The sequence below is a fragment of the Ambystoma mexicanum genome, chromosome 8 (genome assembly GCF_040938575.1).
Source record: "Ambystoma mexicanum isolate Mex_15411 chromosome 8, UKY_AmexF1_1, whole genome shotgun sequence".
Classification (NCBI taxonomy): Eukaryota; Metazoa; Chordata; class Amphibia; order Caudata; family Ambystomatidae; genus Ambystoma; species Ambystoma mexicanum.
Window position 1 is genome coordinate 232,676,518 of NC_090929.1, and position 20,814 is coordinate 232,697,331.

Here is a 20,814-nt window from a genome sequence, read left to right on the forward strand (position 1 = left end):
TCTTGTTTAAAATGTTTCTCAAATCAAAACCATTAAAGGTGCAATTTCTTCATTCGTCAATATTTGGAATCTGCGCCCTATAGACAAAGTATTGGGTTTGCTTACTTCATTCTGAAGTCACCTGCAGCCAGTTTGGCGTTATCAATGGACAACATCAGTCTTGCATTTTCCTGGGAAGCAATGGCAATCTGAAAAGGAAATATGTATGATGTGTTAATAGAGATTTAAACACAATAATGGCCACGAGGCAGGCAAAAGACAGACGATCCACCTGGAAATTATAGACAATCTATGGAGCATGCAATACATTAGAAAAAGTCATAAACGGATTGCAACATCTGAGCAGTCATCCGCTTCCCAAAATCAAGCAAATAATGGCGTCCATTCCTTGTGGACATTCCCCAAAAAATGCAATCCAGATGGATAGGGGATCACTTGCTTTATGGCACCAGTCAGTGAATGGAGCAATGGATTACCAGATTAGATCCAACCAGCGATTCACTATTTGCAGATATTGTGAATCTGCCCTTCATTGAGTGTTTTGTGCTGCAACCATAATGGGCGGTCAAATCCTAAACATTACTAGTGTGCGCCCAGAAGTCTATTAGTTAACAGCTACAACAGGAATGATCCCCTTTCTAATGCTAACAAGTGTGCATTTATAGAAAGGATGCTCTCACTGTTAGAGCAAGTGCTCACACCATTGGAGCGCATCTTAGGTTTTGCACTGCCAGCCCTTATTTAATAACTGCATGTTGGCTCTTCCACCATTACTTAGTTGCCTGTGCTTTCCCAGAACATCCATGGATATAGGGGCACATGGCTTGCTGGACCTGCAATCTCCTGGTCCTACATAGTTTTGAAAGGACATTTTGAGGCGATCATCTGCTAAAATAATCCCATTGTACTAATTTCTCTCAGAGTCAATCATTTGCAGTTATTGGTGGGCTTTACTAATTGCTATGACATGTTTATGAAACTTGAATAGCGTCGGCACCAATGAGCATCCAGCTAACTCCTGATATGACCTGACAAAACTCAAATCTCCACCCCATTGCTTTTGAGACCTGTCTCGCACTTCTTAATCACTGGTGCTCGTCACTGAAGACAAACTATTGGACAATGCAAACTGAAGGGGCAAGGTCGGATGCTGGAGGTGACATAAACATGATTCTGAAGAGTTATAACGCTTGTAATGTTCACAAAGGATTCTTATTGGACAAGCTGGGAGCTGTACCAAATATTCATAGCCTCTCGATTAGTCAGCTTGCCATGTTCTACGCCTACGGGAAGTGCGGCAGATATCAGCAGCAAATATTCCGCGACTAGCGAGGATGATTTTATTCTAGCAATAGGCATGTTCATATACACTCTCAGCCAATTGCCCACGACAGCCCAGGCTGATTTAACCACTATCAACATGGGCCCCTCCATACCCATAAATATGTAAATACCAAAAGCGGTGCAGGCATTACCACCAGGACAGAAATTATGCTAATACGCCTGTTATATAAGGATGTAAAGTCATTACTTAAATTCATATTTATGTATCTTTGATTTTCTTTCTCATGAAAGAGCGAGGGGGTTATAGTAACTTTTTAAGTCCCTCCCCGTCGGTCCTTTCTTTGATGAGCTCGGCTTTTAGCTCCAACTTCCGGGACAATAACAATGATTGCTCACTCCAATGGTTAAATGAATCACTGAACTTAAATTGTATATGGATAAGATGGAACTCTGAGCAAGTTTTCATTCAAGATGGAAAGCTGTTGCCATGTTCAAAGTCGGCCTGAATAGTATTTTACTAATCTAAAAGCTGTAACTTCGTGTGTAGAATTGCAAATGCTTCGGACATTTTCTGGAATTATCTGGATGATATTGATCTAAGTCATTGTACACAAAGATTTCCGTATGAATGGCACTGAATGGGTCAAAAATAGAGCATTGTTGGTGTGGTTGATGCATTTCACGTCAAAATCTCTCAAACTAAAATTAGGACTTGTATTTGGGGACTTGAGTTCCATTTTCTTTTTTTTACGTATGTTATGAGTCAATCTTAACTTCTAGTCCTTTTGGTTTCATTTCTAATTTACTGCTGCAGTATACATGTAATATTTTAGATTGTTCAGTATTGTATTTTTTTTAATTGATATACATTTAATTGCATAGTTCTTGTCAAAGAACGCTTTGCCATTTGCACTGATGTGTATGCACTTTAACGTATTTACTATGTTTGGTATTAGTAATAATGATATGTCAAAATCAGGAGACAACATCACAATAATCAAAAGACAAATCTTTATTTCATAAACATCAGCAATGTCTTTCGATTTTCATAGATCCTATTTCTGAGGGGTCCATGTTAATTCGCCGAAAAAAATTGCTTCCAGGTTATTTACTTTTAAGGCATTACTGCGAAAAAATATTTGTAGGGTGACCAGATTTAAAAAGTAAAAAACCGGGACAGAGCAACTAACATAAAAGTAGGACATACTCTTTGAAGTGGCTGTCAATGCACGCCACTGCATTAGCGAATGGAGGAGAAGGGGGTCTAGGTGTTAAACACATATTATAATTAATCACAAACTAACACTATCTTAAATTGTAAAATGCATCATTTATTCTGCACGAGATTGTGCATTCCTGCCTGCCAGCTATGAAGACCTACTACCAAAAACCGGGACTGCTGCAGTTTCCAATGGAAACATAATCTTGACAAAGGGGGAAAGCCAGGATGTCTGGTCACACTATTTATTTGGGGACCTCCTATACGCCACTTCCTCTGCACTACCACTCCTACCCCAAACCCATCCACACACCCTTTTTACCCCTTAATCCACAATTAAATATCCATAATTTGAAGTAATTCGAAGTAATGCCTTCAAAGTAAATTAATTTGAAGTCATTTTTATGTATTTAAACAATGGGATACCATTTGTAAGACAGTTGTACCTGTTTTATAATGTGTGCTGCATCACCTAGACAACGTACTGGGGAAAAAGCCTGTGCAAAGACGATAGCAAATCAGAGCTGCAAACAATCAACCAAGTAGCGAATGAGAGATCTTTTTACCTCCTGCGATAGAGCATGAGCCTGGGCAAACACCGGGCCATGGTCCCTGAATACGGGGGCATCGGCTTTCATCTTATCTTGAATTTTTATCTCCAGCTCTTGGTTGGTTTTCTCAAGGTAGCGCACCTTCTCGAGGTAGCTAGCAAGTCGATCATTCAGGCATCTCATGGTCTCCTTGTCGTTTACCTTGACTGCCCCATTGATAACCCCAGCCGAGCTGAAGCCATTTTTGACAGGCGATGATGCAGTGAATTTGATGCTAGACACTGATGTCCTGGACTTTGGGATGGATCTCCCACCGACAGAGTAACTGGAAAAGGTAGGTCGCTTGCCGAAGGACTGGCTTCTGACAGATAGTGTGGCCGCCATTTTAAATGCTGAAACGCAAGGAAATATTTGATATATTAGAAAGAGTACTAATAAGAAAACACAGGGCATTTGAAATCTTAACCATATCATTTTAGATTTACTGAATCTCATGCCATTACGGTGGTCAACAATGCTTCCCTTTTTACGGGTTGGCTCGTATTTCTCGCTTCAGCATCACCACATGCAGCCACAATCTAACGCTATGGGCTCATTAGGATTTCCTCGGTATCCCTCTTGTAATTCCGGTTGGATACCGGAGAAATACCGTACCGTCTCTGCCGCATGATATACCAGTATTATTGAGTTGTTAAGGGGGGCGGAGACGCCGGTAAATCCCAATTCCATGGAGTCCCATAGGACTTCATGGGATGGGATTGCTTGAATCACTGGCACCGTTAGTAACGTTAGTAACAGTGCCAGTGATTCAGGGATTCATCTGTCGGTAGGGGCCTGTTCTACTGGCAGATTAGGCAGACTTGTAGTTTGCTGGTCCTCAAAGGTGCCGGTATACATTAGCACTTAAGGGGTTAATATATTACTGACAGGTTTGATCAGTTACATTGTTGTGCAACATGGGAAAAGGAACGTGAAATATGTTTCTAATAGGTTTGAATTTTGTTTAGCACAATTGTGATAGTTGTATTCATGTAAATTACTTTTTCATGGGAAAGGTGAATGAACAAAAAGGAAAGCAATTCATAAACAAGATGTGTTTATTTGACAATATATGTTACCCTTTTAAATCAATGTCACTTGGTCAGCTTGTTTTAGAGTTCACTTACTTAGATATCATGAGAGAAGTAATATGGATGCATCAACTCACCAAGGACATCACCACACAAAAATGAGCATTGATCCCGCAAAGCCTGTGCGCTCAAAATTACTTTAAGCACCCCTGCGCTCATAAGATTTTATGCACGCTCTGCATATTCATAGACTTTTTTCCCCGCAAAGTAAACCTATGCGCAAGTAGTGGCCGGAACACCCACGACAAGCCCCCACACATAGCAATTCCAGCCACATATACAGACCTTAATGCACCCCGGCAATACTGGATGCAATACCCTACAAGCAAGACAGCACCCCGGCGACACTGCATAGGGTCCCCGTAACTATTCCAAGCACCCCCTCAACATGTCTACCATTTATCAGAAATTAGTAATTTCCCGATAAATATGCATGCAAACCCCTGTAAACCGTGTCTGGACCCCGCTACACTGCTTCCGTGCACCCCTAACCTCGATCGGAACCCCGACGGTGTGCACGCACCCCTAAATCCAAGTGTTGATTTTACCTTTGCGCAGTGAATCCCCTCTCGCATGGGTCTTTAGACCTGCCTTCAGGTGGCGGTTGGCTCGCAACGTTTGCATGGTGATTTCCCCGATGTGAGGTTGCGCGGTCACATCCATGAATACAATTGATTCAGTGCAGTTGTGGCCGTGCAATTGACTCGTAGGGGCTGCCCCACAATATGCCCACGATTTGCCTTGTTCTTCCTCTTCCTGCATGTTCCACCCCCTATTGTGAGCTCCGCACAGGCCCAACCCACCCTTGAGCAGGTCATTTGATGGAAGTCTACCCGTTCCTGAAATATGGTTTAAGAACATTTTCAGAAGTACTCTAAAGGAAGTGCTAGTGGTGATTGTATTCTATGAATTGAATATTTATGGCATATTTGCTGGGTAACTATATGTGTCACAACTGTATGTAATACATTTGTGACATGCAATATCCCACACTTGCAATGATTAGATTCTGTGTTGTTCCGCCAGAAGACAGGATGTCCACTTGACAATTTGAAAATGCTTTCTACTGGATCAGGCTTCTCATACGTGGGTTTTTGTACATCTGACTGCTGTGAAGAAATTTTCAGTGGCGATTTGTTCCCCACTCTGTGAACCAAACCACCCTCCCTCTACCAGTCTTTGTATCTGCCGGTGGTGCTCTGCAAAGGCTCATCGTTGCCACCCTCCTTGCTACTCTTATTCGCCCTTCTTACTGGCCTCTTTCCCTTACTCCTCATTATATGTAGTGGCAGCCTGCTGCTGCCTGGGGGATCTGTGACAGCATACTTAAGGAGCCCTCCAGCTTCTTTTCCTTTGCAGATGGGGAGCAGGTGCACGTGGATCTAGGTCACCTGGCCTAAGCCCTGCCCACCTGGTGCCTTCCTGCCTGCCGCTCTTTTTCACCACTTAGCAAGCCCCGCCCAACTGGTGCCTTCGTGCTTCCTGCTTCCTGCTCTTTTTCACCACTTAGCAAGCCCCGCCCACCTGGTGTCTTCCTGCTTCCCGCTCTCTTTCACCACTTAGCAAGCCCCGCCCACCTGGTGTCTTCCTGCATGCCGCTCTGTTTCCCTACCTAAGGAGCCCTCCAGCCTCTTTTCCTTTGCAGATGGGGAGCAGGTGCAAGTGGATTTAGGTCACCTGGCCTAAGCCCCGCCCACCTGGTGCCTTCCTGCCTGCTGCTCTTTTTCACCACTTAGCAAGCCCCGCCCAACTGGTGCCTTCCTGCTTGCCGCTCTTTTTCACCACTTAGCAAGCCCCGCCCACCTGGTGCCTTCCTGCTTGCCGCTCTTTTCCACCACTTGGCAAGCCCCGCCCACCTGGTGCCTTCCTGTTTGCCGCTCTGTTTCCCTACTTAAGGAGCCCTCCAGCTTCTTTTCCTTTGCAGATGGGGAGCAGGTGCAAGTAGATCTAGGTCACCTGGCCTAAGCCCTGCCCACCTGGTGCCTTCCTGCCTGCCGCTCTTTTTCACCACTTAGCAAGCCCCACCCATCTGGTGCCTTCCTGCTTGCCGCTCTGTTTCCCTACTTAAGGAGCCCTTCAGCTTATTTTCCTTTGCAGATGGGGAGCAGGTGCAAGTGGATCTAGGTCACCTGGCCTAAGCCCCGCCCACCTGGTACCTTCCTGCCTGCTGCTTTTTTTCACCACTTAGCAAGCCCCGCCCACCTGGTGCCTTCCTTCACCAGCACGGTCTTGTGGCCAATGCTGGATTTGACTTTTATGGACTTCATTAATGGTGCGTCACTCTTTCTCAACTCTCATGCTGGACTTCCTTTGCATCTTGTACTCATGGTGGCCCTGAATCATGCTGTTCCCTTCTTCATCTTGTATCCTGGCTTGCAACATCATGTGTTACTACTGACTTCTGCAATTGTATTCACTCACCACTCTTGTTTCTCCACTCTTTTTGACTGCTTACCCTCTTTTCTCTCCTCCTTTCCCTTCTCCCTTTTCCTATCTCCTCCCCTTACTTTCTTCTATGCACTTACTCTATCAGAATTGTCCCTGGACCTAATATGATAGCAACCTCATCTGTTTCCTCCACCCTCCCATTACTGTTTTTTTTCCTCCCCACCACCCCTCCAGCACTATCTGAAATGTCGTCAGGCCTAGTATGATAGTCGCTTGTTTTGTTCCTCCCCTCCCTTTCTGCACCCCTCTCCCTCACCTTTTATTTTTCTCCGGCTCTACCAGAAATGTCGTCAGGCCTAGTACGGTAGTCGCCTGTCTGTTTCCATTTCCTTCCCACTCTCCCCCTCCCTTCCTTATCTATGTCTTAGCTCTTGCACTATCTGAAATGTCGTCATGCTGAGTACGATAGTTAATTTCACATCCTTACTGTTCATGGCGTAAGAATGTGGTTGTATTTTCCCCTTGTTCCCTCCCTTGCATTGAAGCGCTTTCAAACACATTGTGTATAGGCGCTATATAAATAAACAATCATATTATATCATATCATATCATAAACATACAGCAATCGATAACAGCAAGAGTAGGACTGCACACAATTGGCAGGTCGGTAAGAGAGAAGGAGATGTGTTTCTTCCTCTGGGTGACTGAGGGTAACATATTGATTTAAGAAACACGTGGGTTTCTTCATAGGTTGTACTTAAGTTACTCTCAGGCAAACATGCAACAGTACGATTCCTGAGCAAATGGCTCCTGCGTGACTCACAGTTTACTCAAGGGTTCCCTGCACAACTACACATTTTTTAATATAGCTACATGGAAGTGTTATTTGCCAGATATTGGAGCATTTAAGGTTGCAGCTGGCACATAACGGCAGTAGCTGCAGATGTAGGCTTTACCTTTCCAAATGGTGACTATGCCAGTCACGTTATGCCATTATGGGGGGCATTAAAGGCTGCACTTGACATATTATAACCAAAACCTATTACCCATGCCAGTGTTGATTTGATTATACAGCAGACACTGCACAAATCACCCATCCTGTATGTTCAACAGATTTACTGAAGTTTGGCTTCCGAGAGTTATTTAATCGAAGTGTGACCAGAATGTAGATACACAGATAAAGTCTAAGGATTACCTACGTTATGGATGTCTACAAGGCTTGAATCACCTACATTATTTGGTTGAAAATAAAAGGAACTCAAGGAACACTGGAAAAGAATGCTATATTATGTTGCAGCAATTCTGAGCACGCATTTGCAATTCACGTGGCCTCTTAGAGCAGCAGGCTGTCTGGGTGGACAAGATAATGGGCCTCATTACACGGACGGCGGTAAGGGTTAACGGTCACCGTTAATGGCAACGGTGACCGTTAACCCTTACCGCCGTACTACGAGGTCCCTTTGCGGGTTGGAGGATTTAACGCCTGCTTCTTGCAGGCGTTAAAATCCAACCCGCTAAGGGACCTCGGAGCTAATTACGGCACCGCAAAATTGCGGTGGCGTAATTAGCGCCTTCCCCATTTCCATAGAGCCCTATGGGGCAGAAATGGGAATGGGGAAGGGCAATGGCGGAAAGGGGATTTACCGCCCCTCCAACCTTGGAATGGGGCGGTAAATCCCCTTTCCGCCAAGGCGGTGCCGGTATTTTACCGGCATGAGCCATGGCGCTAATAGCACCATGGCTCACCGCCTACCGTGTAATGAGGCCCAATGTCTAGAAAGGGTTTCAGCTCCTGATGTAATAAAAACTGCCTTAACTAAGTGTACTTTCTGCCACTTGGTTTACAACCAGTATGTGTGTTCTTGCATCTGTTCCTTGCACTAACTTACAATTATAATACAAGCACTGGCAAAGCCGACAGTTTTGGCTGTTGAATAGGCATTTACCAGGCACTGCCATGATAAACCCAGGAACTGACAGAATTTGCAGCTATTGCCATCTTTTGGCCAGTTAGTGGAGGAGGAGACATTGGTTATTTTCAGTCCCTCTGGGACCAATGTAAACTAAAGCACTAAGTTACAGCAAATGCAATGATTTGCAATCACTCACAACCAGATCACAATGTAATTAAGTAACAAACCACTTATCTTATTGACTTCATTCATTTTTGGTCCATTCCTGGACATTTAGGTGTGCTTTCCCAGCTGACAGTAGTATGTTCTTAAAAACGACTACTAGGGTTTTCTGTAGCCTTGTTATAATAGAGCATCCTATCCATCCCGTGTCCCAGGTCCTCTTAACCCCATTTCACCTAGCTGCCCATTGCATAAGGGATTCATTTATAAACCCACAAATCAAATGCACACACGTGATTCTATTACTTTTATGAATCTGGTTTATTATCTTAGTAAATGTACGTATAAGACAACAGTTCATGGGGAATTTAAAATGGTCCCGATTCACTCCCTAGAGACAGTATAAAAACACAGGAACCCATCACACACTAGCCTGAGACTGGCATCTGGCAGCCACCGAGCGGGGCCTGCTTGGCCACATCCACTCTGCCCGAGACAGCAAGTAACCACAGATGGGCTTTGGTCGTCTTGGGCCTCATTTGTGAGAGGTGGTTCGGGTCTCTTAGACGGTGAGCATGGTATCCCCCCCTTCCCTCCCCCATGGCATGTAAAACCATTGTCATCAGCCTCTATGGTGTCACGACAAAGGTAGACAGGGCCCACTGCAACACAGAACTAATTATGGGATCATTTTGGGATTATGGCAGCAGAATATCAACGCACCAGCAGGTGGAAGTAAAGGCCACCACCACATTTGAAATGGCAAACACTGTAATACTAGCTGAAATATAAATTTGCGTTATTGGTATTATGGTGACCCTATAAATAAGGTTGCATTATATTTTGCATAGGAAATGAAAAAAATGTTATCCACAAAACCGCAGCTAATTGGGCATGCCACTGATTCAGCCAAACCGATATGAGATACATAGCTTTGTCTGCTCAGATTTTTGACATAGACCTAACCTTGTCATGAATTTGTGCAGATTGAAAGATTTTTGAAAATTGGGGCAGCCATGGAGAGATTTAAATGTTTTCTAAAAATAGCATACACATATATATACACTAGCCAAATGTACCCTTTATTCCACATTGGTTCTGTAAACAAACATGATAACACTCTCATCAATTGTTGAAAATCAGTGATCCTGTAGGTTGCTGTTCCGAGTCACTTATCGCTTGATGTGCTTTGCACTCTGAAGTAAACTGCAACGGGAACGGACATACCCTGGAGCAGACGTGGAGGGGAGGCAAGAGTTGGCATGCTGCAGCATAATGGTACCTTCTGTACGCTCTCCCCACCTGTCAACTCTCCCTGGCGCAGTGCAGTGCGGTGCAAATATCTTGAAAACAGTGGGACCCATCCCTTGAAACATGGTTTTTGAGGTTAGTGAACTTCGAGTTGTTTTCCTCACGTCGAGATGCTTAAAATGAGCCTTGTCCAGTCCTTCTACGACCACATTAATATTTCGCCAATTTCAGGCAACCGTCTCATGTGTGAAGGGGCTGAAATTCAGGGAAAGGGTTGGGGCGTCCAAATGTAATGTTGCCAGTAATGTCCAGAGGGTCCTAACAGGTAACTATGCAACATTTGGTGCAGATTGGTGGAACGGTGTGGAATTGTATAAGAAACAAACTAACAGATATTCTGCTTTATATAGAGATAGAGATTTGTTCTTGGACACTAAGCATGGGATACAATCTAATACACTTAACGTGACAGATGAAAGGAGGGTAACAAAGTATCACTGTTTGGAATCCTCAGAAACAAAAAGTAAACACAACAGTGTAAGTGGGAAAAGCCAACAGTGATTCTTTATGGGAATCCAGGATGAACATACTCGATCTTAGCAGTTAAGTGGTCAAAAGGGAAAGAAACTTATCATTGGAGTACACATAATAGAATTTATCAAAGAAACTGAAATAATCCAGATGGAAGCCAATGAACAGGTAGGTCTTTATTGGGAAATACCCCACAGCTACAGAGCCCATACAATGTGTATCACCAGCTCTCTCTCCAAGCTCCAACTGCCCACCCCCAACCCGGGTTCTTATTCTAAAATGGAATCCACAGGGAAAGGCTCGCACAGCACGAGCAAGCCACTGCACACACCCTTCCCTCAAAAGAAAACAGGGAAACGAAAGGAGGGGAAAGGTAGAACAGTGAGAAGAACAAGGATAAGAACACATATAGAATTAACCAGAGATAATAAGCAATGAAATAACAATGGAATAACATGAGAGCAATGCACATATGATAATACCAGCAAAACAAGTTGAAATACTGCTACAGCCGGGGCTAAGCCAAATGGCACCCGACGAAAGCAAAAAGACCAAAAGGCGTGATGAACGTGGTCAGCAACTGGCAATCCTCTGCGAGTGGTATCTGATGATATGCCGCTGACAGATCCAAACTTGTATACGTTGCCACATCTCTGACGCTGTTTAGCATGTCTGTTATCATGGGCAAAGGGCATTATACACCACAATGTTCTTATTAACCTCCCTGAGATCAACACACGTCCTAATGTTGCCAATCTTCTTATGCCCTACTAGTATGGAGCTGACCCATTCAGCAGCTTTGACTCTCTTAATTATACCCCTTCTGAAGAAGCCTCTCCTGTTCAGACTCCACTTCACCCATAATTGACATTGGGATGTATCGTGGTTTGTGACTCACAGGCTTAGATTCAGGCTTCACTATGATCCTCTTTGCGAATCCACATGGACACCCCACCTCGTTAGTGAATACCTCAGGGAATCGCTATTTGTCAGTGGTGTTTCCATGCATAAATAAAAGTGGTTCAGTGCTCCTGGGAGCCAGTCTAATCCCTAGAGCCACTTGATCCCTCTATCCCAGAATGTCCACCCCTTTCTTTGCCACATAAATGCTGATTACCGCTAACCTTCGTTTGTATTCGACAACACCTTGAAACATTCAAATAATTGCAATCCTTGAGCCTTCATATCCTGCAGGGCCCTTTACGTTGGAATGCTTGAGAGAGACATTCAATCCTGCTTCCTGTAGTTTCCTCTACCTGCTCTCAGCTAAAATCGGATATCGTGAACAACTGTCCACCATCACTTTTATTGGAAAACTTCAACCCTGACTTGCAGCTGAGGCACTTCAATCGAGAGTAGTCTTCTGCACTTTTTTGCACTACCACGTCGCCTCATCATCCAAGCTCCATTTCTCTTCTCCTTCTTCGACATACAATACCTTCTTTTTGCTACGGCACATGGCTGCAAAATGACCATTGAGCGCACAGTTCAAACAATGTTGGTTGATGGCTGGGCAGAGCTTAGAGCTGGCAAAATGACTTGTACAACCACACCTGTAGCACTTTCCTCTCTCTACCTGTGGGTTTGCCACAACGCTTTTCCTATCACTGAGGCATCGAGTCCTTCTGCGGTTCATCCCTCTTCAGACCTCCCTTCTTACTTTTCTTGGTCATCAGATTCACTTGAGTCTGTTCCTTATTTGGGTCTTTTGAACAGTGGTTGGCCACGTTATTCTTCTTCTCTCATATTGTCTGGGAGCACAATTGCATGTGCTCCACCTTCTTTGCGATCGCTATGGCTTCTTCGAGGGTGGGATTCCCACACATCCATAACATCTCTTGAACGATCGGATTGCTTGTGTGTATGATGATCTGATCTTTAATAAGCACATCCATCCCCATCCTAACTGTGAGCCCGATTCATGGAATATTTGCACTGTTCAAAGTGACTTTGCACTGCTGAAAAGTGACTTTGCACCACTGACGCAAAGCCTGATTCATGGAACTGTGCAAAGTGTATTTATTCAGTGCAAAGTCATTTTTGCAGTACGAAATTAACTTCCATGAAGCAAGGCTTGTGTTGGCAAAAAAAATCCATGAATTGGACCCTGTGAATTCACATGAGTTTGCCAGACATTGTTGGGTGTCCTGACCCACGTTTGAGCTATCATGCTGCAACATTTGGTGCTGTGGGCTTAGAAAATCCAAGATGGCCAAAAAGCCCACATGTACGCCAGAATAGGAAAACTGTGCAGTACTGGCATGGAAAACATCATGATGGCCAGAACTTCCCAGAAAATGCACAGGGAAATGCATGAAGAATAGGCTGCCACCCATTTTTGCCTAGGTTGTGAGCACAGGAGGGCACTGCCTAAAACCACCATTGGGCTACCCACACAGTAGCCTGAAACCATTGGGAATGGCAATGCTGATTGCCAAAAGCAACCTAGAACTGTGGAGAATTCATTTTCTTAAATCCCAAAAATGGTTGCATTACCAGTACTCACCACTATCAGAAAGCCGGCGTTTTAAAACCACCAGACTTGTGTGTAAAACTGAATAAATGAAACAAAACCAGACCAAGGAAAGACTTGCTAAGAGGTGGATACAATGTAAAACTATATTCTGAAATGACTTGAAGGAAGTAATTATTTAATGTGTATGTAAAAATCGTAAGTGATTTAAAATGGGGGACAAAAAGTGACATTTTATCTGAAACCTGGCTTAATGAAACTGAATTCTGCCTGACATCTACCCCCACAGGAGTTAAAACCTGCTCAGCCACTCTTCCCCTTGCCAAAAGGAGTTGTCACCTCTCTGATTAGATTAGGGGTGGAGCAGCTACAGGGAGTTGAACAAAGGCCTGTCCTGGGCCCAGGCAGATGGTTTATTAGGGTGGTCGTAAATGGCTTCCTTTTGAACAAAGCCATTCCTTGACTCAGGCAGATGGTTTATAGGGGAGGTCGTAAAGTGGCTTCCTCTTGGCAGAAACGGGGAGGGGCAGCCCCTCTGAGGACAGGCTGACCTTAAAGAAGGTGGATAGACTGGTTTCTCCACCATGTGACCTGGGAAGACACACCCCTGTTGGCCAGAATATGATTTTAAGAAAGATGTATAACTCATGGTGCGGACTTGTCAAAATTAGCTAAATGATACCATAATTCTTGTGATTTTTCTGCCCACATTTTAAGAGGTTTTAGGACCCGGTGGGATGATCTGGGGGGTTGCTAGGGGAAAATGGGGTTTCACTCCAAATGTCTGCATGTTAAAAATCTGACACTTCATCAATTAATGTCCATACTCCTTGCGCACATGTGTGTAATTTTGGGTAAGTGTCCGATATTGCAAAACCAGTTAAAAAGTGCAAAATGTTGCCATTTCTGAATGCAAGTCCCCAGGAAGAGCAGAGTTTGAACAGAGTATACCTCATGTGATATGTGATGGGTGCATGAAATTTTAAACAACTGTGTATCTGTGCAATATGTATTTGAATCAAATATAGATTTGTGGGCAAACTGACCAGGGGAGGATCCTCTGACCCATAAAACCTACAGCATCACTCTGACTCACATTTCCTTCCCCCAATCATGGGAGAAGGGAGAATTGGGCCAATGACAGGTAGAGAGGGGCAGGCTTAGCTAGGCCCAGGCACACACCCACTTTCAAAACACATAAAAAGAGACTGCTGGGACAGGTAGAGACATTCAATTCCATTTGCTGCGGAGCATGCTGACCGACGACTTAACATCCAGAGATCCTACACTTAGACTTCCAAGCTAAACAGAGACTACAGAACTTTGAACCAAGAAGGCCCACTGCAAGGGAAAGTATTTGTCAGTAGGCCAAAATCATTTGCAGACTATTCACAGCTGGGCTGAGCTGTTGATTCTGGCCCGAAACCCTGCGCCAGAAAGATCCAGAAGCAGTGCTGTACCCAGAGAAAGCAGAGGAGTATCCAGAACCAGAGGCCAGAGATCCAGAGTGACCCAGACCGCTGTTAGCAGAACCAGAGAGCTGACCCAGATCACTGTGAAGTGCCGAGACCAGAACCGGAGTCCAGTCCAAAACCTGACCAGATCCGTGGCAAGGCCTATTTCAAAAATATATTGTGAGTACCTAGCAGAACTGTGCAGAACCAATCTCTTAATTAAAATAATCTAATCCAAACTATTTTAATCTAACCAGAACTGCCTCCTAGAAGTTGTCACTTGTTATTTTGTAAAGCTGCACCACTGTCATTTGTCAATTCTGCAGCTGCAAAGCTGTCACCTGTCATTTTGAGTTTACTTTAAATCCGAAAAACTACCTTTATTTAATCGTCCGTATCTCTGTACCCGTTTGGTCTAGGAACTTGGTTTAACTTTCCTCTGAAAGCTTTGAATCTCAGCTTTTCAACAAGCTTAGAACCTACTTGCTAATCCTTATACTTTTGCCGTAATCACGATTCACACACTCGCGAATTTTGCCGTGATTTGCGATTTGGCCCGATTTCTTTACTTGTAAAAAGATAGCTGCTTTTGCCTGTGTTTCAAAACTCCTATCTGTTGTATAAGCTGCTGGGGGGGAATTGGACTGAATTCTATTTGATTGCATTCCTAAGAACTGAGTGCTCTCCTCTTCATCTCCTTACATTGCATAAAGGGGGGGGGGGTGAATTGTCCAAGAAAGTGATTACATTGTCTTTTGCTGAAATCCTATCAAGTTATTTTCTGTACTGTATTTTCATTCCACATTGCATCTATTTGAAACCATAAAAGTATTGTTGCTATCTTATCCATCCTATACCCACTCATCATTGATTATAAAGAAGTGTGCTAGTGCCAGACTATCCATTATAGATTACTGCTCAGATTAAGTGTACTATCAGATATTAATTTATTATAAGTGTGATATATATATATTGTTTAAATTCTCAAATAAACCTTTTAAACTTGCAAAACAGAACTACTTCTTGGCTCAGTGGGGTCAGGGGGATTCCAAGAGAGGGGTGTTATATAGGGGTTGTCATCCAGAACTCATGAACTGGACATAAAGATATATCAATAAGGGTTTCCATTCAGTATCCCAGACTAGGCATTGACTTAGCTGTAGTGTTGAATTGAATCCTCTTACAACATCTCAAGGTGCTGACATAGGGCCTCATTAGGACCCAGGCGGACTTCGCGGTGCTAAATGCACCGCGAAGCATGGCGGAAAGCCGCCGATAGCGCCATGGGGGTTGGCGGATTTACCGCCCCATTCCGACCTCGGCGGAGCGGTAAATCCCCAATCCCCATTCTGCCCTTCCCCATTCCCATTTTTGCCCCATAGGGTATAATGGGAGTGGGGAAGGAGTTAATTACGCCACCGTAAAATACGGTGGCGTAATTAACAACGAGGTCCCGTAGCGCCATGGTTTTCTCCGCCTGGTAAAACCAGGCGGAAAAGGCCGCCATGGCGCTACGGGAACTCGTAGTATGGCGGAGAGGTACGCCATGCACTACGCTGGCGTAACACCCTCTCCGCCAGGGTCCTAATGAGGCCCATACTCTTCCACCAATTCATTGTCCTCCTGCTTCCGAGTATAAAAGTTGTAAGGATTGATCGCTACGTTCATCTTGGGTGCACAGTGGGTGTCCAACTGGAGAAGAGATTCTTTGTATACATCTATGTGACCCACCCCTTGAGCATCAGTCAGGGGCGGTAACTCTCTGCACTTTTTCTGACCCTCTTTCCCAAGAGAGTGAAGCAACAACATCTTCTTCATGGGTGACATTCCTTTGTATTCAACTGCACCCAGGTAGTTGCCCTAATACTGCTTCCATTCACTCCACGGCGTAACCGGCGTGCAGGGTTTAGGCAAAAAGGCTTTGGGAGGGAGTACTGTGACTGACATTTCCACAGTATGCCTCAGTCATGGTATGTTTCTGTCCTCTTGCTTACTTATTACTCACTACGAATGTCTCTGCCACTAAAGATCCTACCACTTACTGCAATTGTCGCTGCTGTAGAATTTCTTGACCTCTAAGCACACCTCTGGTAAAGTTCCTGCTCCTGACCACTGAGATGAAGAAGAGTTGTGTGGAGTAACAGCGAACAGCCCTGCAGGCTGTTACTGCGGCTGCCGTTGCAACCAAGATGGCTGATACATTGTATCATGCTAACGGGTCCTTTCTTCTAACCCGTGAGTGTATTTCAGCAACATTGCCACGCAAGATCCTCCTGAGCTTGGAATTGTTCACACCAGGACTTAATGCCTGAGCTTGTGCTTGTTCTCACCAGGACTTAATGCATAGCCCCACGGCAGTAACGGGCTCTGCGAGGCGAGAGAAGGAAGAGTGGGTGAGATGGTTGGAGGGAGGGATGGAGAATGGATGGAGGGAGGGATGGAAAGATGCTGGATGGTGGTATACATGAAAAGATGAAGGCAGGGAAGGATGGATTGAGGGTGGGAGTGAGGGAAAAATTGACAGAAGGATGGAGGTGGAAAGGAGAGATGGATGATGGATGTGTGGAGGGCATTGAGGGATGGAGAAATGAGGGGAATGATTGATAGTGAGATCGATGGAGGGATGGAGAGATGGGGAGGGAAGGGTGGAGAGATGGGTAGAAGAATGGATAGAGGGATGGACGGTGGGCTAGAGGGCAGAAGTTTGATGGAGGAAGGGATGAAATGAAGCAGGTAGAAGGGATGGATGAAGGTAAGGATGGAGGGATGGGGAAACTCAGGGAAGGAGAGCGGATAGATTTGGGGCAGAGAGATAGCGAGGGGTGAAGGAAAGGAGGGTTGGAAGGACAGAGGGATGGCAGGATGGAAGGAAGAATGGATGGATGCATGGAAGGATGGAAGAATGGATGGAGGTAGGACATACTGAGAGAGAGGGATGGAGGGAATGAGGGAAGTATGGAGGAATGGGCAGCGGGCGGCAGTGAGGCGGAGTCAGGGAAAGAAGGTGGAGGGACGGAGGAAAGGATTAAGGGAATTATGGAGGGATGGGGAAAGGGAAAGAAGCATAGAAGGATAGATGGAGGGAGGGAGAGATAGAAGGGGATGAAGGAAAGGCGGGATGACAGATGGATGGAGGGATGGAGTTATAAAAGGATGTGGATAGAGGGAAAATGGAGCAAGAAATGGATGATGGCATGAAGGACGGAAGAACAGAGCGATAGAAGGGGATGGAGGTGGAATGGGTGATAGATGGAGAGATGGACAGAGGGAAGGAGAGTCAGCGGGAGGGATGGATGGAGGGATGCCATGAGGAATGGACAGAGGGAAGAAGGGATGGAGCGCGACATGGATGGGGATGGACAGGTGGAGAGATGGGGTGGCTGGCAGATGGATAGATGTGACTTTGCACTACCGGCACAAACCCTGAGTCATGGAACTGTGCAAAGTGTATTTGTGCTGTGCAAAGTCATTTTGTACTGCAGGGTTTGTGTCACCAGTGCAAAGTCACTTTTCAGCATTGCAAAGTGACTTTTAAACCATGCAAATAATTCCATGAATCGGGCCCTGTGTGCAGTGGTAGAAGTGGAGCTATGGTTTCGGCAAGAGAGAGGGTAGGCGGAAGCATAGTGTAACATTTAACAAGGTGTTGCACCCGGGGCATTGCAGTAGTCTAAGTGACTATTAACTAAGACTCCGCTTACAACATTACACTTGGACAGGGACATGAATGGACAAATCCTCTGTATAGAAGGGTGAATGTGGTAAAAAGTAGAGGAATGATAAGCAGAAAAAAATAAAAGTAGTGGAACACCACTCACGACCGTTCCCGCTCACTTCGATCACTGCCTGTGTGAGGCAGAGGAAGGCCGGATAACAAACGTCCGAACATCCTTCAGGGGGAAGGGCTGGTTCATGGCCGTGGGGGTCAAAGGAAATGTGTATTGAGAGCGGTGACACCCCCCGCCCCTAAAAAGCACGAAGGAAAAGCTGCATACACGGAAGCAGCATTTATTTTCTAGGCCTGCATGAGAAGATGAGGCTGGTTTATAGGGGAGAAGCACACGTACGTGTGAAAAATTGCAGGCAGTCTCAAAGGTATAAATAAAGAACCAGCAAATCATGGCTGTGGCAGTCTTGTGTATGGTGATGCAAGTGTTGCAATAACTTTGCACCTTAGATTTTTTGAAATCTTTGCACTACACAATACAATTGCATATAAAACATACAGTATCAAAGAAGTAAAAACAATACACAATTCATATCTAATATTTCCTATAAAAATGTTTAACAACACTAACATTTCAGACATTACATCACTATAATACCATTTCCTTGGTGTGACTTTGTCACCCCATCAGATGCAAACAATATACTAATTTGGGTACATCAATCAAATTAAATAACAACAGAACTAAGCCAGATAATTTATGTTATGGTTTTTCTTAACAATTATGCCTAAAAAACTCTATCCCTGAGAATTGCAATAGTGGCCACAATAGTTACCTCTCAAGTCCTCTTTCCATACGTATGCATCTTAGATAATGGTAGCAGGGTATTACTGAGTATGGGAAGTAGCCCCCTGTATGTGTTTTACAGGTCCCTGCCTTGGATAATTACTTACGATCAATTTGGATGTGCTATTTAATCTAACTGCAATTCTTATGTATTCCTTTTCTGTCTTAACAAAATACTGTGTTATATTTGTATTGTGAATTTGTTATGGTTGAATTTAGTGTAAAAAAGTCATATGTGAACTAATGCACTTTAAATAAAAAAAAATTAAAAAAAATATAGAACAAGCTAATTCTCTTTGATGGGTGGCTCTGTACCACCCTCTACCATTCCTTGTTTGCTACCCTAATGCTCTGGAATGCAGACCTGTGGCAAATACTTATTCAGTAACTTATTGTGGGAACGTGTGATTGAGGGTAAGGAGGAAGCAAGTACAGAATAATGAAGATTCCTTGCTTGGCTGAATTCCTAATCACAGGTTCTCAGATCAAACGCTTCATTTATGAAGCGCATGCAATCTATAGCTTTCGAATCCTTTTCAAGAATACGTGCTTGTGATGGTGCAGATGAGAGTTGCACCGGGTCTAGCCACGCCCCCATCTGTTCCCAGTTATGAAGGAAAGTGCAAGCTAAGAAACATTCAGTAAAACACTAGTGGCCACGCAGCCGACATGAAGAGTAGAATAGGATATGCGACACAAGTTGGGCGAGAAGTAGTTTGCATTCCTAGGAGCAGTGAAGCAGTGAACGGTTGCAAAATACCAAGATAGGGTTGCACAAGTAGTATAGAGATGGGTAGGTTGGGAAAGGTTGCAGCATACGCGTGCAGCGAATAATGAATAGCGGCATGCAAAAGACACGAAGAACACAAACACCGCGGAGAATGAACCAAAGTACTGCCATTACTTAGACCAAACTCTGCGGGCCTCAATTCTGAAATACTGCATCCAAACATAGCATTTCTTAACACAAGATTCCAGGCCTCACAATGCTTAGACAGTAGTCCAAGCACCAAGGTCAGTGTGCTGAGAGGAGTTCAGCTTAGAAGCTGAAACCCCAACAGATAATGTTTCTCAGGGCGCAGAGCATGCCATTATTAAAGTTAATTAGTTTCAATTGGTAGCAGTGAGAAATAGATATATCCTTGAATGGCAGGTGCAAGTAACTACCGTGCCAAGTGATCGCATAATGGACGAATGCACAGTACCCCAAGTGGCTGCCAAAAGAAAGCATACACACATTAAGACAGCAGAAAATCCAATTAATACATTCGATTGAGCTCTGAGCAGTGGTCCTCTACCACATGATCGAAAACAATGGTCATTTATTCAAGGCCCAATTAGATAGTGAACCTGCCACGTTCTTACCACATCCAGAGACGACATGCCAAGGCCACAAACAGACTGACAGAAAAGGCCTCAAACCTGGGAACGGGAAGGAAGTAACTTTTTTGTACTGGATCATAGCACCCATCTCTCCTTCCCCACCACATACCTTGGCACCGCATAAAAGTGCCACAAGGCCAGATGAGCAAAACACTGACCAATCAAACTATGTTCTTCTTAGACTATGGCCAGTTACAACATTTCGTAGAAGTAAGTGAGCAGCACTAAGTCTGTATCATCAGGTTAAGCAAAAGCTTGAAGAGGGATGACCTGAATTCTAGTGTTGGAAATAGTAGCCCAGAAAAACAAAAAGTGATGAATGAAAAGGCTTCAGCTATTCCTTCTAAACCAATGGGTATTCTTCTGGCAGAATTTGATTGCATCATGTTTTAGCTTGTACTTGCCATTAAAGAGAGACCCACGCATGTGCACATAAATGTTGACATCGCCTGCAATGGGAGCAGTCCACTCTGTTAGGCCAGAAGTCTGCCACCATTGGCTCTCCAGATGTTACGGACTACAAATCCCATCAGCCACACCTAATGAAGTCAATGGCATGAG

At 44.4% G+C, this 20,814-nt stretch overlaps 1 protein-coding gene across 1 annotated transcript in view; it reads right to left on the reverse strand.

The window, feature by feature from the left end:
- The window catches only part of LOC138471815 (keratin, type I cytoskeletal 18-like), a 91,895-nt gene that overhangs the window by 49,433 nt on the left and 21,648 nt on the right, over nt 1-20,814 (reverse strand). Inside the window, exons 2-3 of the mRNA XM_069609649.1 lie at nt 3,070-3,446; nt 106-188 (exon numbers count right to left, since the gene is read on the reverse strand). Of these exons, the coding sequence (XP_069465750.1) occupies nt 106-188; nt 3,070-3,438 (452 nt within the window). The 5' untranslated portion in view covers nt 3,439-3,446. The remainder of the gene's footprint in view (nt 1-105; nt 189-3,069; nt 3,447-20,814) is intronic.